General features: G+C 36.4%; 3 protein-coding genes across 4 annotated transcripts in view; 2 read left to right on the forward strand and 1 right to left on the reverse strand.

The window, feature by feature from the left end:
* Positions 1-20, forward strand: part of LOC112466832 — a 6,946-nt gene extending 6,926 nt beyond the window's left edge. The window contains exon 2 of the mRNA XM_025035161.1: positions 6-20. Coding sequence (XP_024890929.1) covers positions 6-20 — 15 coding nt within the window. The remainder of the gene's footprint in view (positions 1-5) is intronic.
* Positions 21-1,127: 1,107 nt separating this feature from the next.
* Positions 1,128-9,031, forward strand: LOC112466811 (ubiquitin carboxyl-terminal hydrolase 10). The gene is made up of 9 exons (XM_025035133.1): positions 1,128-1,496; positions 4,490-4,673; positions 4,894-6,249; positions 6,350-6,548; positions 6,652-6,901; positions 6,989-7,072; positions 7,300-7,464; positions 7,547-7,787; positions 7,897-9,031. The coding sequence occupies exons 1-9, from the start codon at positions 1,479-1,481 to the stop codon at positions 8,181-8,183; spliced, it is 2,784 nt and encodes a 927-aa protein (XP_024890901.1). The 5' UTR covers positions 1,128-1,478; the 3' UTR covers positions 8,184-9,031.
* A 179-nt stretch (positions 9,032-9,210) lies between these two features.
* LOC112466812 (lariat debranching enzyme) lies at positions 9,211-14,746 on the reverse strand. 2 transcript variants are annotated; one of them, XM_025035135.1, is made up of 9 exons: positions 14,372-14,746; positions 13,602-13,893; positions 13,376-13,476; positions 12,748-13,253; positions 12,489-12,535; positions 11,463-11,523; positions 10,924-11,034; positions 10,510-10,722; positions 9,211-10,276 (listed from the first exon to the last, which is right to left on the reverse strand). In XM_025035135.1, exons 1-9 carry the CDS (start codon positions 14,566-14,568, stop codon positions 10,089-10,091), a joined length of 1,716 nt encoding a protein of 571 aa, XP_024890903.1. In that variant the 5' UTR covers positions 14,569-14,746; the 3' UTR covers positions 9,211-10,088. The 2 variants fall into 2 exon arrangements, with proteins under 2 accessions (XP_024890903.1, XP_024890902.1); XM_025035134.1 differs by lacking the exons at positions 9,211-10,276; positions 10,510-10,722; positions 10,924-11,034; positions 11,463-11,523 and adding an exon at positions 12,043-12,248 and having other exon boundaries at positions 12,358-13,253.
* Positions 14,747-16,219: the final 1,473 nt, after the last annotated feature.

Raw genomic sequence — 16,219 nt, forward strand, 5'->3', positions numbered from 1 at the left:
TGCAGCCAGTTCAGCAATAGAAAACAGACCTATTAGTGCTGGTCTACGAGCTTTTTTTTCTTTCTTTTTTTTCAATGGATTAACTACTGCAGTACCCAGGCCAACCTGCATATAACATGTGAAATAATATACCGAGAAAACATAAAAAGATCTGAAATTGGATGTGAGCTTAATTCCAAAATATAAACTCTGGTCTACAACCTTGCTTTAAAGGGTATTTAAGCTCTAACCCGTAAGAAATTGACCAATCACAGTGAAATGTGAGGAGAATACTCGACTGTGATTGGTCAATTTCTTACGGCTTAGACCCAGTTTCACAAGTGTCGGTTAACTTTTAATCTTAGATTAACTCACTCTTCGCCTCCTTCTAACGTCCCCCTTAGAAAAAGACGAAGAGTGAGTTAATCTAAGATTAAAAGTTAACCGACACTTGTAAAACTGGTCCTTAGAGCTTAAATACCCCTTAAAGCAAGGTTGTAGACCAACACTTATGCTAGGTCTACAATGCGAGTCGTAAAGTCGTGAGTCGTAAGAATTGACCAATCACAGTCTATTATTCTCCTCAAATTCGATTGTGATTGGTCAATTCTTACGACTCACGACTTTACGACTCGCATTGTAGACCTAGCATTAGTGCCCATCTACAATAGGTGTTTTAAGCCCTAAACCCTAAAAATTGACCAATCACAGTCAATTATTCTCTTCAAATTCAATTGTGATTGAACACTTTCTTAAGGCTTAGGGCTTAAAACATCTATTGTAAGCTGCGGTCCACTTGACGCTACAAATGCTTTGAACCGTTCTTCCTCTCCTTCTTTCTTTATTAAAAGAAAGGAGAAGAGGAATCCTTCGAAGCATTTGTAGCATCAAGTGGACCGCAGCCGTAGATGGACACTTATCGACCTTTTGAATTCGAAATTGAAGACCCATGACGTCAGAAACAGCAGGGGTAGGTCGGAGCGATAGCCAATCGTAGTACTTCTTTAAATAAGCCGAATGCCAATTGGTTGAGTTATCGTTATTCCTCATTCGTTCGTCATGCGAAATGCGGAGTTGTCATGCGAGCGGTGTGAGCGGTATTTTAGGACGCTGTCCCAACAACCGGCAGTCGTACCATCATTCCGGCAGTCGCCATACTCGCCATACGAAACGTTCATGCTCGTTTTCACACTGCATGTGACCGCCGGGGCATGAACACGCGCGTCTCGTAATCGGCCCGAATCGTTTTTTTTTATTTTATTTTAATTGCCCGCGACTAAGCGCGATCGACAGCAGTTTCATTATTTTCGTACAGCCTGTTGTGCTAGGCGACCGCGCGAAATAGTGCCGCGCCGCCATAACGAAAACGGCAAAGAATATCGTCTGGCGTCGACGAACCAGTGCTCGTCGGCCTCGTCGCCGAATACCGATCTAACCGGAGCTCCAAGCCCCACGATCCGTGCTATTTTTAATGTTTTGTACCAATTGTGGAAGTGAGGATGGACACTCGAAACGAGGTAAGACCCCATTGCCAACCCGTAAGCGCGACGAGACGCGAAAGTGCACGCTTTTCGCGCGGCCGAGCGCGCCGTTGAGGTTAGGTCGCCGCGTCGCCCGGGTTGAATTCGGCGTGCGTTTCCCGTTAATATCTCCGCGTTTTAACGCATCCTCCACGTCGTTTCGCGAAGTAATCCACGGGCGGAGACTCGTCTCGCGCCTGGGCACAACTGGACTCCCAAAAATTTCGTTTCTAAGCGTTCCCACGTGCGCCGCTTAACGACGCCTTCGTAAAATTTGTTTTCGAGAACGTTCAGTTTAGAAGTAATCCGTAAGTTCCCCCTTGACTCGCCGCGACAGCCAGCCGCTCACAACTGTACAGCGCGAGATTAATGAAAAATCGTTTTATTTCAAGTATTACCTGATTTACAACTCGTTTCTAGGTCGCTACATAAAATGGCTGCATAGTGCATTTGGAACAATTCGCTACGGTTTTACACTCTTGCTTGCACTTTGTAACGCGCCGCGCTTCATCGAACGTGCTTTTAGCATATTGGGAAAAAATAATGATTATTTTTTTAGTCAATTTATTCTGAGAGACATTTAGCGGGAAATTTTATATTATTACAAAATTATGTTATTTGCCGAGCGTAAGCAGTGTAATCTTCGTAAATAAACTATCATCGTTTGTTATTTGTTTATTGAAGCGTGCTTTTAACGTCGACTGAAAAATGAGATTTTTCTTAGTATTGTTTGTTACGAGAAATATCAGCGTAAGCGTCGGTGAATTGATAACTTTGCTCGTCCCGGAGCAGGAAAGTTCAGATTTGAAACCTGACTGGAATATTTTTCAATGAATAAATTTCTTGCAGGTTTATATCTCGTGTATTTTTAATTCTCGTCGATCTTAATATCAAATTGTATATCAACTTGACTAATTATGAGATTATATTTCTAGCTTTGAAAAATTAAAATTACGTTTCAAGCACAAATATAATCGGTGGCCTGGCTCTAAGCATAAAAGCAAACTTAACAAGTTAAATAAAGAATGGGCTTTGGGAGTCAAAGTAATTAACAATGTGTAAGTTAACGTTGTAATAATCTTTAATTACTAATAAGGTATATATTGTAAATTGAATGCTTGGACTCCACTTTGAATCATCATCAGGGATGCGATAAGTTAGATCAATAATCCTTTAATGATGACTCAGAGAGCCGAAACGTTCGATTTATATTTATATACCTTATTAGTAATAAGATTATTAAAGATTGTAATAACATTAACTTTTTTATGCGTTATCTTTGTTAACTGCGTTGACTCTCAAAGCCTACCTTTTACTTGTTAAGGTTTATTATCGAGAGTCCTTAGTTATTTATTCTCTTATAAAAGCAAAATTTGAAAAAAAATATTATTAGATACACATAAGATCCCGCTCGATGACTGAAAAAGTTTATATTTATTTATTCCATGTTAAAAACTCTCAATATATATATTTTATTTTTATTAGTCACGGTATAGAGACATATTTCTTAAGTATAACAAAGAAAGATATTGAGCGATAAAAATAAATGTTCAGTTTGTACAGTTGTCGAGACAAAAATATAATAAAAATTGAAAGATGATAATTTTGAACTTAACCCTCTTAAGTGCGTAGTATATGCAAAGTGCTGTATGCAAAGCAACTTGTCGATGCTCCGTGTACTCTCTCATGAAATTCGAACCGAAAAAAATGCACGTCTATAAAAGGCCCCTTCTCTGACCCTTTTATCCCCTCTTTCTCTTCTGAATGGGAAGGCCCAAACAGGTCGTATTTATTTAAGACGGTACATACTCAGAATGCTACGAAAAATTCCGCATTTAAGGGTTAAGAAGAGACAAGACCTTTGAACGCGAGAAAAGATAGGTGCAAAAAATCGTTTGCCACAAATTACTACAAATATTAACAAATTGACTTTTTAATTCGGGAACGGTTACCTCATTTTTTTGGATAAACGGTCACCCGGGGTGATTTTTATACTCCAATTAAAAGTCACTGTTATTAATTACAATAATTACATATTGCATATTTTTCATTGTTCCATTCTAATTTATTAGTATTTCAGAACATGTATTTACTTAATATTTTCTGAGAGAGAAAAAAAGAAACCAAAAAATATTTAAAACGAAAGAATCACATTAAAATTATATGATGTCATCTTTTCAATACTAAGGTTTTAAAAATCACCCCAGGCGACTGTTCTCGAGTTAATAATAGTTTCTCCTGGATTTAGGATGAAATTGCGACGCGGAATGTTGCAAAATTTGTTTATTAAGAAATATAAGCTGGTAAAGAGAAGATTTTTTTGCTACGGTTTTGCGACTTGTGAAATTTGAGATGTGGCACAAACAGCACTTTTTTTCTTAATAAATGCTAAATCTCTTATTACTCGATTGAACCTATAAAACAGACAAAAGAAGTTTATTTATAAAATAGTAGTTATAGAGAATTTGATTACAAAAGTTGAAAGAAAAATAATTATCCCGATATCAATCATCGTTCTTGAGAAATCGTGGTAAATTTGCAGAAAAATTCAGTTTCAAGAGAAACACGTTTAAAATTTCAATAGATTTTCAATATAATGAAATATGTTTATCTGACTTAAAACAGTAATTCTAGATTGTGAACCATACTGTCGAGTCCTTCAATGGACAGTTCTTTATTATCAGTAAAAACGTAGGAAAAGATATGGCCTTCTATGTTTCGTAGTATAAGAGATCGAACATTTAAAATGTTTATCAAATTACTGTTTCGATAACTGCGCTGAATTGCAAATTACATTTTTTAAAAAACATTGCAAGTTGATATAAGTCACAATTTATTGCGAGGATAGTCGCAAGCATTGTAGGAAATCGCATTATACGCGAGTACGCGTTATATAGGAGTTTCTAAGTCCAGCTATTTCTAATAACACATTTATCATGTAAATCCAATATTTTTATATTATATATATTTATATATCTTTCCTTTTTTAGATGAATCTGCAGTTTTTAGATTTACATGATTTAACTGACAATGATAAGCGTCAGATATTTACCATTCTTAAATCTGACGCCTTGAAATTACCATGGGACGCTAAAGATATAGAAGGTAACAACAATAATGTTAATTCTGTCGCGACAGAAGTACCCGAACTTCAGCAACAGCATTGGTACAATGGTGAATATCCTGTTTATTTCTATACATTTTATTAGATAAATTTTGTCCTAGATTTTTATATAATCTTTTATAATATATAATCACATATATTTAAAATATAGCTTAAATACAATGACTAAGTATAATATAGACTGGCCAATCGATAGTTTAGATAATATAATGCATAAGTAACTATATTTTAACAAAAGTTCCCTAAAATGTTAAAATTGCCTCATTCTAGCCATGCCAGCGCCCACTTATCCGCAACAGATGATGACGCAAATGTGTAATGACTGGCAGGCACCAATGTATAATGTTTCCGCAAACGGCCACATGCCGTTTATGTCTGGGATGGCGTATGCCCATCCTGGATACAATCTCGGCGAGATTCAAGACATGAATTACGGTAGAGAAAATGGACGTCGCAACAGTCGAGGCAGAGGTATAAGGAGAGATAATTATAATCGAACACTTAATCCCGCCAACGAAGTGCAGTCGGGATACATGGGGGATCAGGCGCAATATCACCCGCAGATACCGATCATGTACATTTATCCTGATCATTCCGTCTCCACGCAACAAGTAGCTACCGGACAGATCTATTACACCCAGCCAATGTACACATCGATCCCTCATCCGCATCCAAGTGCGCAATCAGTCTCATCCAATACGCATGCACAGCCGACTTATCCCCAACCGAATCATCAAGCGCCGCAGATGAACAGATGCGTGCGACAATCACAATCTGTGCCATCCCAACAATCGAATCAAGAACCTACAAAGCAACAACCGATCGTTAAATCACACGACAAAAATATACAAAGCACTTCTGATAAATCAGCACATCAAGTAAACGAGACTAACTCCTTGCAAAGTAATGTTGTTAGCACCGTTATTGTAAATACTCCTACATCAGAACCCTCTGTGAAAAACGAAAACACTGCCAATAATAAAAATGCAACTAGCAGTGAAAAGGTCGATGCAAAGCTTCAACAGAATATTGTATGGACTGTAAATGAGAATTGTAATGGCACGGAAAAAGTTGATGTGCCATATGTAAATACTACCAATGACGTCAAGGTGAACCAAAATAATGAGACGGACAAGAAGTTGAAAGATGAAACTGTATCCAGTATCACAACGAATGTTGTAAAAACTCCACCTAAATCTATCTCTGTCAAGACAGACAAAAATGAAGCACAAGTTGAGGAAAATATTGCGTTAAAAGACGCCCAAGATAAGACTATTACTAAAACGCCAAACGGTCCCTCAGCCATGCCAAATGACTCTTTAACCACACCAAATACTCCACCGTCATCTATATCTGAAACGCCGTCTGTGACTGCAGTCGCCAGATCCTATGCTAGTCTTTTTAGGAAAGATACCACGCCAGAGACACATACGCCGTGCAAACCCATAGCACATATAGAGGAACAAAATGAATCACCAAAAACGCCGGTCCAGAAGGAATCAACTAGTCCTGTTCGCACGCCAGAGAATCAAAACGATTCATCTGACGCACCACCTACAGAACCAACTCTGCAGAATGGCATATTACAGAATTGTTACGATGATCCTAATACGTACAGGATAGGTGGTAAGTACAAAAGGCGATTCAGTCTTTTAGAATAATAAATTATTGATCCAAATATACAAATATTGATACGAATTCTTTAATGAATATTACTTTTTTCCAGAATTTTTGTCAAGTTATCAAATGGATAAGCAAACAGTAAGCTTATTACCGAGGGGATTGACAAATCGCAGCAATTATTGTTATATCAATAGTATCCTACAAGCTTTATTAGCTTGTCCACCATTCTATAATCTTCTCACGGCTTTGCCACTTCCTAAAAACCGAGGCAGAAATTCTGCTACGCCCTTGATTGATAACATGTAAGTAATTATGATATTAAAATACTTATACTGATATAATGTTTTTTTTATAGATTTTATAAAAATTACGTTAATATGTAAAATTATTTTATCTTACTAAAAGGGTCCAGTTTGTTCGTGAATTTTCACCCTTGACGGAAGCTGCCCGTATGCCCAGGAAAGATAGAGTTAACAAACGAGGAGACGATACTGTCATGGACATATATAGCGGCATTGCATTTGAGCCAGCATATGTATATACAATGTTAAAGCATACCTCGGCTGCTGGTGGCTTTTCTGTGGAAGGACGGCAGGAAGATGCAGAGGAATTCTTGTCATGTCTTTTAAATGGAATTAATGACGAAATGTTGGAAGTACGGATATATATATTCTATTCATTATAAAAATATAAAACTTAATATTCATTACTCGAAAAATTCATGATAATTATTTTGTTTTAGTTGATGAAATTGGTCAGCAACGATCAAAGTGCAGTCGGTAACACGAAAAATATCAGCAATGACCATGATGAAGAAGAGTGGCAGGTAAGATATTTAATAAAGAATACATCTAAAAAGTTGGTTGTCGATATTTATTGTACAAAATACTTCAGATCTATTTATCGTAATACTTCAATCAAACTTTATCGAGAGCAACATTATTTACTCCATTGTATTTTTTAAATTAGAATTACATTATAATTCATTCATTACATTTGTTTACATTTCTTTACGTTTATTTATTACATTATTTGTATTCTATTTTAATACAGGTAATGGGACCAAAAAATAAAGGCGCTGTCACACGGTGTACAGAATTCGGAAAAACACCGATATCCGATATCTTCCGCGGACAGTTACGATCTAGGGTGTCAAGAGCAGGAGAACAGCCAACGGATAATGTACAGCCGTTTTTCACACTGCAACTTGATGTTCAAGTTAGTACTAAAACTTTTGAATGAATTGATTTACAATAATGAAATTTTATAACATATTTAATACAATATAATGCTGTTACAGAAAGCTGAATCTGTAAAACACGCTCTTGAGATTCTCGTCGGTAAGGATCAAGTAGAAGGAATGACCTGCAGTAAGACGAGACAACAGATAGAGGCTTGGAAACAAGTCACTTTAGAGGAACTGCCTGTCATCCTCATATTACACCTAAAATGGTTCGTGTACAAGTTTGATAAATATTCCAATGGCTGCTCCAAAATATTGAAGACCATGGAATTCCCCATCGACTTGAAAATTGATGGCAGTAAGTATAAGCATACTGAATATGGTTTCAAGTTTCAATCTATCTTACCCTACTCCCTAATCTCAATGAATTAATGAGACAAGTATAACGTGGAAATTTTTACTTGCAGAATTTTTATCACCGAACACCGCAAAGAAATTAGGTCCCAAACAAAAACAGTACAAATTATTCGCGGTGACGTATCACGACGGGAAGGAAGCCACCAAGGGACATTACTTCACCGACGCCTTCCACGTGGGATATGGATCCTGGGTCAGGTATGACGACAGCACGGTGAAGAGTGTGCCAGAGAGTAACGTATTGAGGCCCACGTCACCTAGGGTACCTTACTTACTCTATTATCGAAGGTGTGACACGATTGGTAATAACCAATCAAATAGTGCGAAAGCACATTGAAAAAAAGTTGTATAAAAATTTATATAGAAAAAAGCTATGTTCCATTGAAATGGAACGGAAAAAAAAATTCTTTTTACAATTTCAAAGTTCTTGTTGATATTTATAACTAAATAGAAATCTAAATAAAGAGAGAGAGCTTTTATATTATCTACAATAGCGTGGAAAGTAGACATATATTAAGCCCACTGTACTTCCATGAAATATTTCTATTAAGATTGTTATTACACGTTGTATACATAGTTCTCCCCTCAAAATCATGAAGTAAAACGTAGGTAATGTTAAGGCTCGTCAAGTGTTCCAATCTGGGTTCACGTTTTCTAGTGAATCTAAAAAGCGTTATACATATTAAAGGCTTTATACGTTGCAGTTTGTGAGATATTAGAGCGTCTTGTGTGTGTATATAATTCTTCTTTCTGAGTAAGATTATTGTAAATGTTACTGGTTTTCCAATTTCTTTAACAAGACAAACAAAAGTGTGAAAAAGATTTTGAAGTTTGTGACAATGAGTGTATAAAGTATAGAAATAGACATTATACGTAGGTTATTTTTTTATATAATCCTCCTGTACAGTGGAAATCAATTCCAACTTGCCAGTCGGTCTTCAATGTTGTACTTTTTATATTTAAAAACATGTATGTTTAATATTTATGAATGTATATATGTTTCATATAAATATATATATACATATATGCTTATACATATGTTTATATATATATATATATACACACATATGTTTTCAAATCATGTAGGAACAGATCATACGCACGAATTCTACCGGACAAAATCTCCATAGATTTCTTTCTCATGAAACATTTAAATTATTTTAACAATTGAGAAGAACTGGCAAGGTAAAGAACTGAAAGACTTATCAGGAAGATTGTTTGTACAATTATTGAACATTTTGTATTTAATCTTTCCTAGATATGCAATAATGTCACATAATTTTTAAAACTGAAGTGTTCATAAGGTTTGTTTATCAATTGCGTTTAAATTGTGTTATGTGGTATTTTGTTACTTTATAGTCTGATTAACTGTTTGCCTCGTACGCAAATAAAATGCCATTTATTTGCGGCACAAGTTTTATTGTTAAATAACATTTCGAAAAATCAGAAATATACAGGTTTTAGTTTTCTTACGTACACACATCTATTATATCTATTACATCTATTATATCTAGTATGTATGTTTGTATAATATAGATAAGAAGTAAGAAATATCCTAAGTTTTCGATCTAATTGTAACTTACGCATTAAACATAATACCTCTCATTTATTTCCGGTTTTGTAAATAAATATTTGAAGTTTATAACAAAAAGTAAAACTGTACATATGTTAAAATTTAATTATGATTAAGAAATATACATGCATATATACATATATATATATATTTCAAATATGTATCGAGTTTCATTCGTTTTCCCCCGTGTGTTTATTTGAAAGTTAACTTCTTACGATCTTATCTACTAACATGTTATTGTATATATCGTTAGAGAAAATTCTAGACTGTCAAATTTCAATACACATCGCTCATAGACTATTCACACATCCTTTAGTTAAGGACAGGTATTAATATTATATTATAATAACTTAATTGATTCTTTTTATCTGTACAGCTATCATTTTATAGAAGATTTATTAAATATTAGAAACTAATGGCTATAACTGATCCTTATTCTATCTTAATCTGCTCAATATAAAGCAGAATTTAGTGCAATCCCTATTAAAGTTTTATAAAATTGTTATTGCAAGATCAAAATAATTTTATATCGTATAAACAATACCACCGACGGGATATTGTTGAAGACCGACAGGTCCTGAACAGAAACTTGTCGGTGACAAAACTAACTGATATAAAAAAGACTGTCAATAGAGCGTAATTAAGAAATATGAATGCTACGGCGGAATGCTAAAAATGTGGTAGACAAACTTTGCCTGCAAAGAGTTCAGAGATTACTGTGATCCATAGAGCTAGGACAAACAAGATGTAAGCGATCCCAACTTGGTGCGAGTTAGGCAACTGATACGGTTGCCCACCAATCTCGTCAATGTGGAATCCCATTGGAAATATGACTGCCGCGTGACAAAATAGCACCACTGCAATTAATTACATTGATTAATGTACAACGTAATAATAGTAATGACATGTAAGTTTTGCGCATTGGTTGTTGGTCATTCAAATTTGTTTTAAATGTAACATCAATGTTAGAAAGTGACGTTTTATAATATAGTTGTCTTGTAATTTTGTATTACATAAATACTACATTGCTTCATACATGTATTACTTGCATTTTTTAATGCTAAATATAGTATATTCTTGTGATACGTACTGGCGCCGAATCCTACCCAGCGGGCGAAGGGAATGACGGTACGGTCCCAGTGCGAAATTACCAGTAATATTATAGTCGCCGTTATCAGAATGCAGCCAATAAATATGCAGACTAGTGCCATCATCCATTCCGACTCCAGCTGCGATTTGAAACAAACCTGCGGTCTGTTGTACAAGGTCATGCATGACCACATGAGACCCAGTCTCGTGTCGCCTATTAGAGAGGAGAAAAAATAGAGAGAAACGTAGGATTAAAACAAGTGTTTTCGAGTGCTCGAGCGGTTTTTCGCAATTCGCAACTTTTTCAAAAATCGATTCAAATTAACTTAATCTTCATCTCGCCGGCATAAAGAAAAAAACGTGCAAGGCCACGGTGAGTGAAGGAAGTAAGGGGAAAAAAATAGATTGCAATTACCGCCGATGTCGGTAATGATCCAGTCCGGCATGGCGATGCTGATTATGGCGGAGATATCCGCGAGCAGGAACAGTATCCCCGAGATAATAGTCAGCTTGTCCATTTTCCGCGCTCAGGATAGTCGACAGTGGAGATTGAGGTGACGGAGATTTGGCACGTCGTTCGGAGCACAGCTATCTACTACCACCATATTTACGCGTCGTGACACTACGCTGTCAATTTGTCCGTGCGACGCGGGTATCCTCCGGTGATCCCGGAATCGTCGTCCGCGGACGCACGAGTGCCATCCTTCACTGACAGTCAAACGTCAAACACGCATAAATCAGAAGTAAACAAGTCAACAATCGGAGTCGGAGCATCCAGCGTGCTCCCTCTTCGAGACGATTGCGCTGGAGGCAGGGACGGGTGACGTTCAATCGATTAGTCAGAGTCGAGAACTCGATTCTTCGTATCGTTTGAAGATCGATTGCGTTTTTGAATTTAATTCCGTACACGCCAATGTTCTCGAGCTCTTTGCGACGTTATAACGTTGAATTTACATATAATATATGTATATATGTGTATATATATATTATATATTTTATTCAACGTATTATATAACTGCTGTGAAATTGGCACGACATTCTACACATTTCAAAAAATACTAAGAGTTCTAATAATAACAATTTCCACAATTCTACAGTTTCTGATAAACATTAAAAAAAATTCCGCATTCCTTATATTAAAAATAAAAATTGAAAAAATGTGTTAACTTTGCGAATCTAGCACGACAAAAGACACATTCCTTCCCTCTAAAGGAATGCGGAACTCTTTAAGGTTTAGAACTATGGAAAGTGCTGTTAGAACTCTTAGTATTGTTTTGAAATTCTGAATAAAGATGGAAATGCGTACATTGAAACGTTGTTTAAAAAGTTACAAAAAAATAGTGCCGAAAAACCAATTACATAACTGTCGCATATCTATCACGGAATTGCGAACGAAAGTTTCGAAGCGCGATTATAAACTGATAAATTTAATGCAATATTCGTAGGAAAGCAAAGGTGCTCTGTATTTGTGATCGGTAGGAATGCATAAGTATGATAAATTAAAGGATTATTTTGGAAACTTTTAAGATATATATATAATTGATTATATAAAACTCTTGCTATTTACAAAGTAGGTATAATACAGAAAGATTCCATATGGAAACAACATAAATACAGACCCAAATACCTAATAGGGTAAACACTATCACAGTTAAAACGTGCTAGAATACATAGAATAATTCCGGCGTTTAAACTTTTTGCGGTTCGGCTCGGTTTGGATACAGCCGGTTTGTTCGCTACCTGCAACACACGTATTATCGTTAATCATCACAAAATGTCTCGTTAACAGTTCATTATTCTATTCAGCGTTTAATTAAATTACTCGCTATTTTGTAATAACGCTACTTACTGTCCTCCATCGAAGTAGAGTCTGTAAACGTGGTCGAGTTATTAAGAGTTCCATCCAAGGTGCTTTGACTCGTGTTCCCGTTATTCGAATCATCGCCATTGCTCTTAGGGGACAAGTTCGTTGCAAGAGACAAGTTCGTCGTAGAGGACAAGTTCGTCGGCGAGCTGTCGATAAAATACTTATTTGACGAATTTTCCTCGAAGGTGGAGTTAAACACGCTTTCTTCCTCAAACGAGATCTCCATGGAGTCCGACACATTTCTGACATTATATTCTGATATACATTCGATGGATGTATCCACCCACTTTTCGTCCGATATACTGTTATCTTTCGAAGTGTTCGTGATAATCTGCAGTAGGGTGGAAGGATCGTCGATGCCCAACATCTCACAGAATCGAGTAGTCTGATCGTTTATCAGCAATCGCGGCCGCTCGATCCGAGTATTCGTGTCACACGGATCGTACGGTTTAACCGTTCGGGTGAAATTGAGAGGAATCTGCAAATTGGAACCGAATTTCTCGTACACAGTCTGTTTCTCCTTCGCCGTAGGTGTGTACGTCCATCTGCCAGCGCCGTATTGACCGGGCATGTAATGGATACTGCTCTTGACGCTCAACAGATGATTCGTCAAGTAGAGTATCGTTAACCATTCTAGATCGTAGTTCAATTGTATCGGACCGTCTTCCTGCGAACGCACCTCCAGCACCTGAAGGAATTTCCGTTTCGGCAGGCATTTATCCAGCGCTAAAAACTTCGTCACTCGTGCACCTCCCTTCTCGGGAATGAGCGCCGCGAACTTGCAATGCAAATGCGCGGAAAACCAGTAGGACGGATACAAACGTTCTAACAGTTCCATACACGGAGGACTGCCAAGCGTATTACTTTTTATGTCATCCCTAAAACGCCAAATTGTAACGTAACGGTTTAATATCGAATCTTAATATACCGTTAAAATATCATTTTAACGTAATAGACTTTTGCATTAAACGTTCATTAAGTCTAGTCATCGACAACTTACTTAAAAAATGGTTTTTGCTTCAGCAACGTGTCTACATCTCCATATTTTGTTACCCCTGTCGGCCAGTCGTGTGATAAAAATATATCAATTTTACCGGAAAGCTAAAAATAAAAAAACTATATTTCTCAACTGTCTAAAACATTTACTATTTTATCTGAAATTGTATTATCAGTTGTAAAAATATGGAAACATTCCATCAATTTATATGTATGGTAGCCAATAATACCTGTTTTAATCTGAACACTTCTAGATTCCTAATATGATAGACACTTCGTATAGTACTATCAGTATAGGGAGGCTTCTCATAACGTCCCTGCATCCAATGCTGACTCTTGTATATGCCCGAAAGTCCTGCAATTCTAATTCCAGCCACCTGTACCACACCTGCGTATCCGAGATAATAAATGTTAGGTGCGACCCATCCTCCATATGGAAGTTCCTGCAGATAATTCGACGCTTCGTGATTGCCTCCGATGAAGATAGTTAACACAGGAGCTTCTTTTTCGCCAGAATAATATCTACAACATATCAATCGGCATTAAAAATATATTGCTCTCTTATTACATAAATAACACATCTATTCAAACAGCCAAATTATAAATCTACCACAGAAATAAATTTTGTAAAGTGTCTGTTACAAACTTTATCAGCAGAATGCCAAGAAAAATATAACACTCTGCTAACAGATACAGAGATTGACTACAGATACCGAATAGAATCTGCCATTTCGTAACCATTTAAATAATACATTTCATTGAAATAATGGCTGATTCTGCTTAATTTCTATTGGCAATATTATTTTAGCAAATTCTGAATATGAACTTAATGCAGATGCAGTTTATACCCATCTGAAGGAATATTTTTGTTCAAAATTGCTGACAAATTGCTAGCCATCGTCTATACTATCAACTTGCTTACTGGGTAAATGCTATATGCAACGTAAGAGCTATATATTCAACATTTTTAACAACTTTTTGCCGAGACAACAGTACTCACTTGTAAAATGTACGCATATCCTTGTACTTATCCGATACTGCCATACATTTTAGGTCACTTAAGTTTCTGGTAGCTTGAAAATCGCCGCAGCAAATAAGCAGATCTACCTTCCTCCCATCGACCTTCTCGATTTCCTGAATAGTCTCATAAATAATGTCCAATTCGCCATGAGCGCAACCCTCTACGGCGATCCTCATTTTCGAAACTCAATCGTATGATCAAGATCCACGATCTTGCAATTAATATCATGTACTCCTCGAACGTAGCTTGATAGTGAAAATCACCTGTAACGCCTGTAAAATCTCGTTATATGTACATTGGTATATAATATTTAACCTCCCGCAAAAATACATTCGCAGTGAATCGCAAACAATCCTACGACCAATACAAAATACAACATAGATTGGAAACAGTAGCGACGCTATCGCATCTCGCGACAGCGTTATGGTCTGTTCTTTTTCGCTGCACTTCTGAATTAGTGCAATAAGTTTAGAATGAAAGAAAATTTATTTTATCTTAACTTATTGCACTAGTGCAGAAGTGCAGCGAAAAAGAACAGACCAAAGATGTGTTCGGCATATTGGATATACAAATATAACGTCAGAAATGGCCGTGTCCAGCCGAACCTTTGCTTAGCGAAGCAAAAGGTAGCAACTGAATGTGATTGGTTCTTACCTTTGGATCCAATCAATTAAGATGAAATTTTATGGGCATTGAAAAGCAGCAGCAGATCGTACTGATTGGCTACAAAATAGAGAAGTTCTAGAAACTCGAGAACTTCTTTTTGTAGCCAATCAGTACGATCTGCTGCTGCTTTTCACTGCCTCACCTTTACACAAGGGGATCCTGCAGTGATAGACGAACTTCCTCGATGTCGATAATGTCAACCTTTCTAATTTTGTTTTTCCTATATCTGTCTTTGTCTAACGAAATGACATCTGTCCTTTTTTCGATTGCTCGCCATCTCTCGCAAGATCCAGCAACTACTGTTGCTGTTCTTCTTGTCATTTTGCATCCGTATTTGCATTACTAAAATAATTTTTCGATGGATCTTTTTTGTACGCATTGAATCTTATTTCTACTTGCACGGTATTATTATATTCCTACATGTTTTTCCAAGGGCAGATGATAAACATTATGTATGTATAAACTGCAGAATTTTTGTTTTAAGCAAATATTGTCGTCAGGTGACAGTTGTGTACGTGCCCAAATAAGTAATATTTTTAATTTTTTGATGTTTTTGATATAAAATCGCATTTGCTACCCTAGATTTTTGTGCGTAACTATAGTTACAATAGGCGGCCGATAGTGGCGGCGGCGGCGTTACTTGTGAAATGATTAATTTGTTAATTTTTCAATAAAAATGCAATAAATCATTAAAATTATGATGGAGCAATAAGGAGCAATGAAGGAGCAATCGTTCTATGCCGGATTTAGTTGCATAGAGTCATTATAAATATGTTTTTCAATAAAAATTAGAAATTTTTCGTTTTTATTAAATATCTCAAAAAATAATAATTTTAAAAGGGGAGCAATTGTTGATTCTGAGGGAGCAATTAGGGAGCAATCGTTTGAGCTATAGTTCATTAAAAAATATTAGAGTTTCTATAATAAGAGTTAAGCCAATGTGGTGACGATTTTTGATTGGTCCCGTCATATGTTTCAGCCAAGTTAGTGAGAGTGAGACAAGCTGTAAGTAGGAGTGAAACAAAGCTATAACATTTGGCTGTATGTACATGGCGGCGGTTTGTCCTAACTCTTATTATAGGAACTCTAAAAAATATAAACTTCCAGCGCCAACTTAATTCCGGTAATACGGATGCAGAATGGGCGCGTTCAGCAGACTAA

Source organism: Temnothorax curvispinosus, unplaced genomic scaffold (assembly GCF_003070985.1).
Source record: "Temnothorax curvispinosus isolate PA1 unplaced genomic scaffold, ASM307098v1 QBEX01016584.1, whole genome shotgun sequence".
Taxonomy (NCBI): domain Eukaryota; kingdom Metazoa; phylum Arthropoda; class Insecta; order Hymenoptera; family Formicidae; genus Temnothorax; species Temnothorax curvispinosus.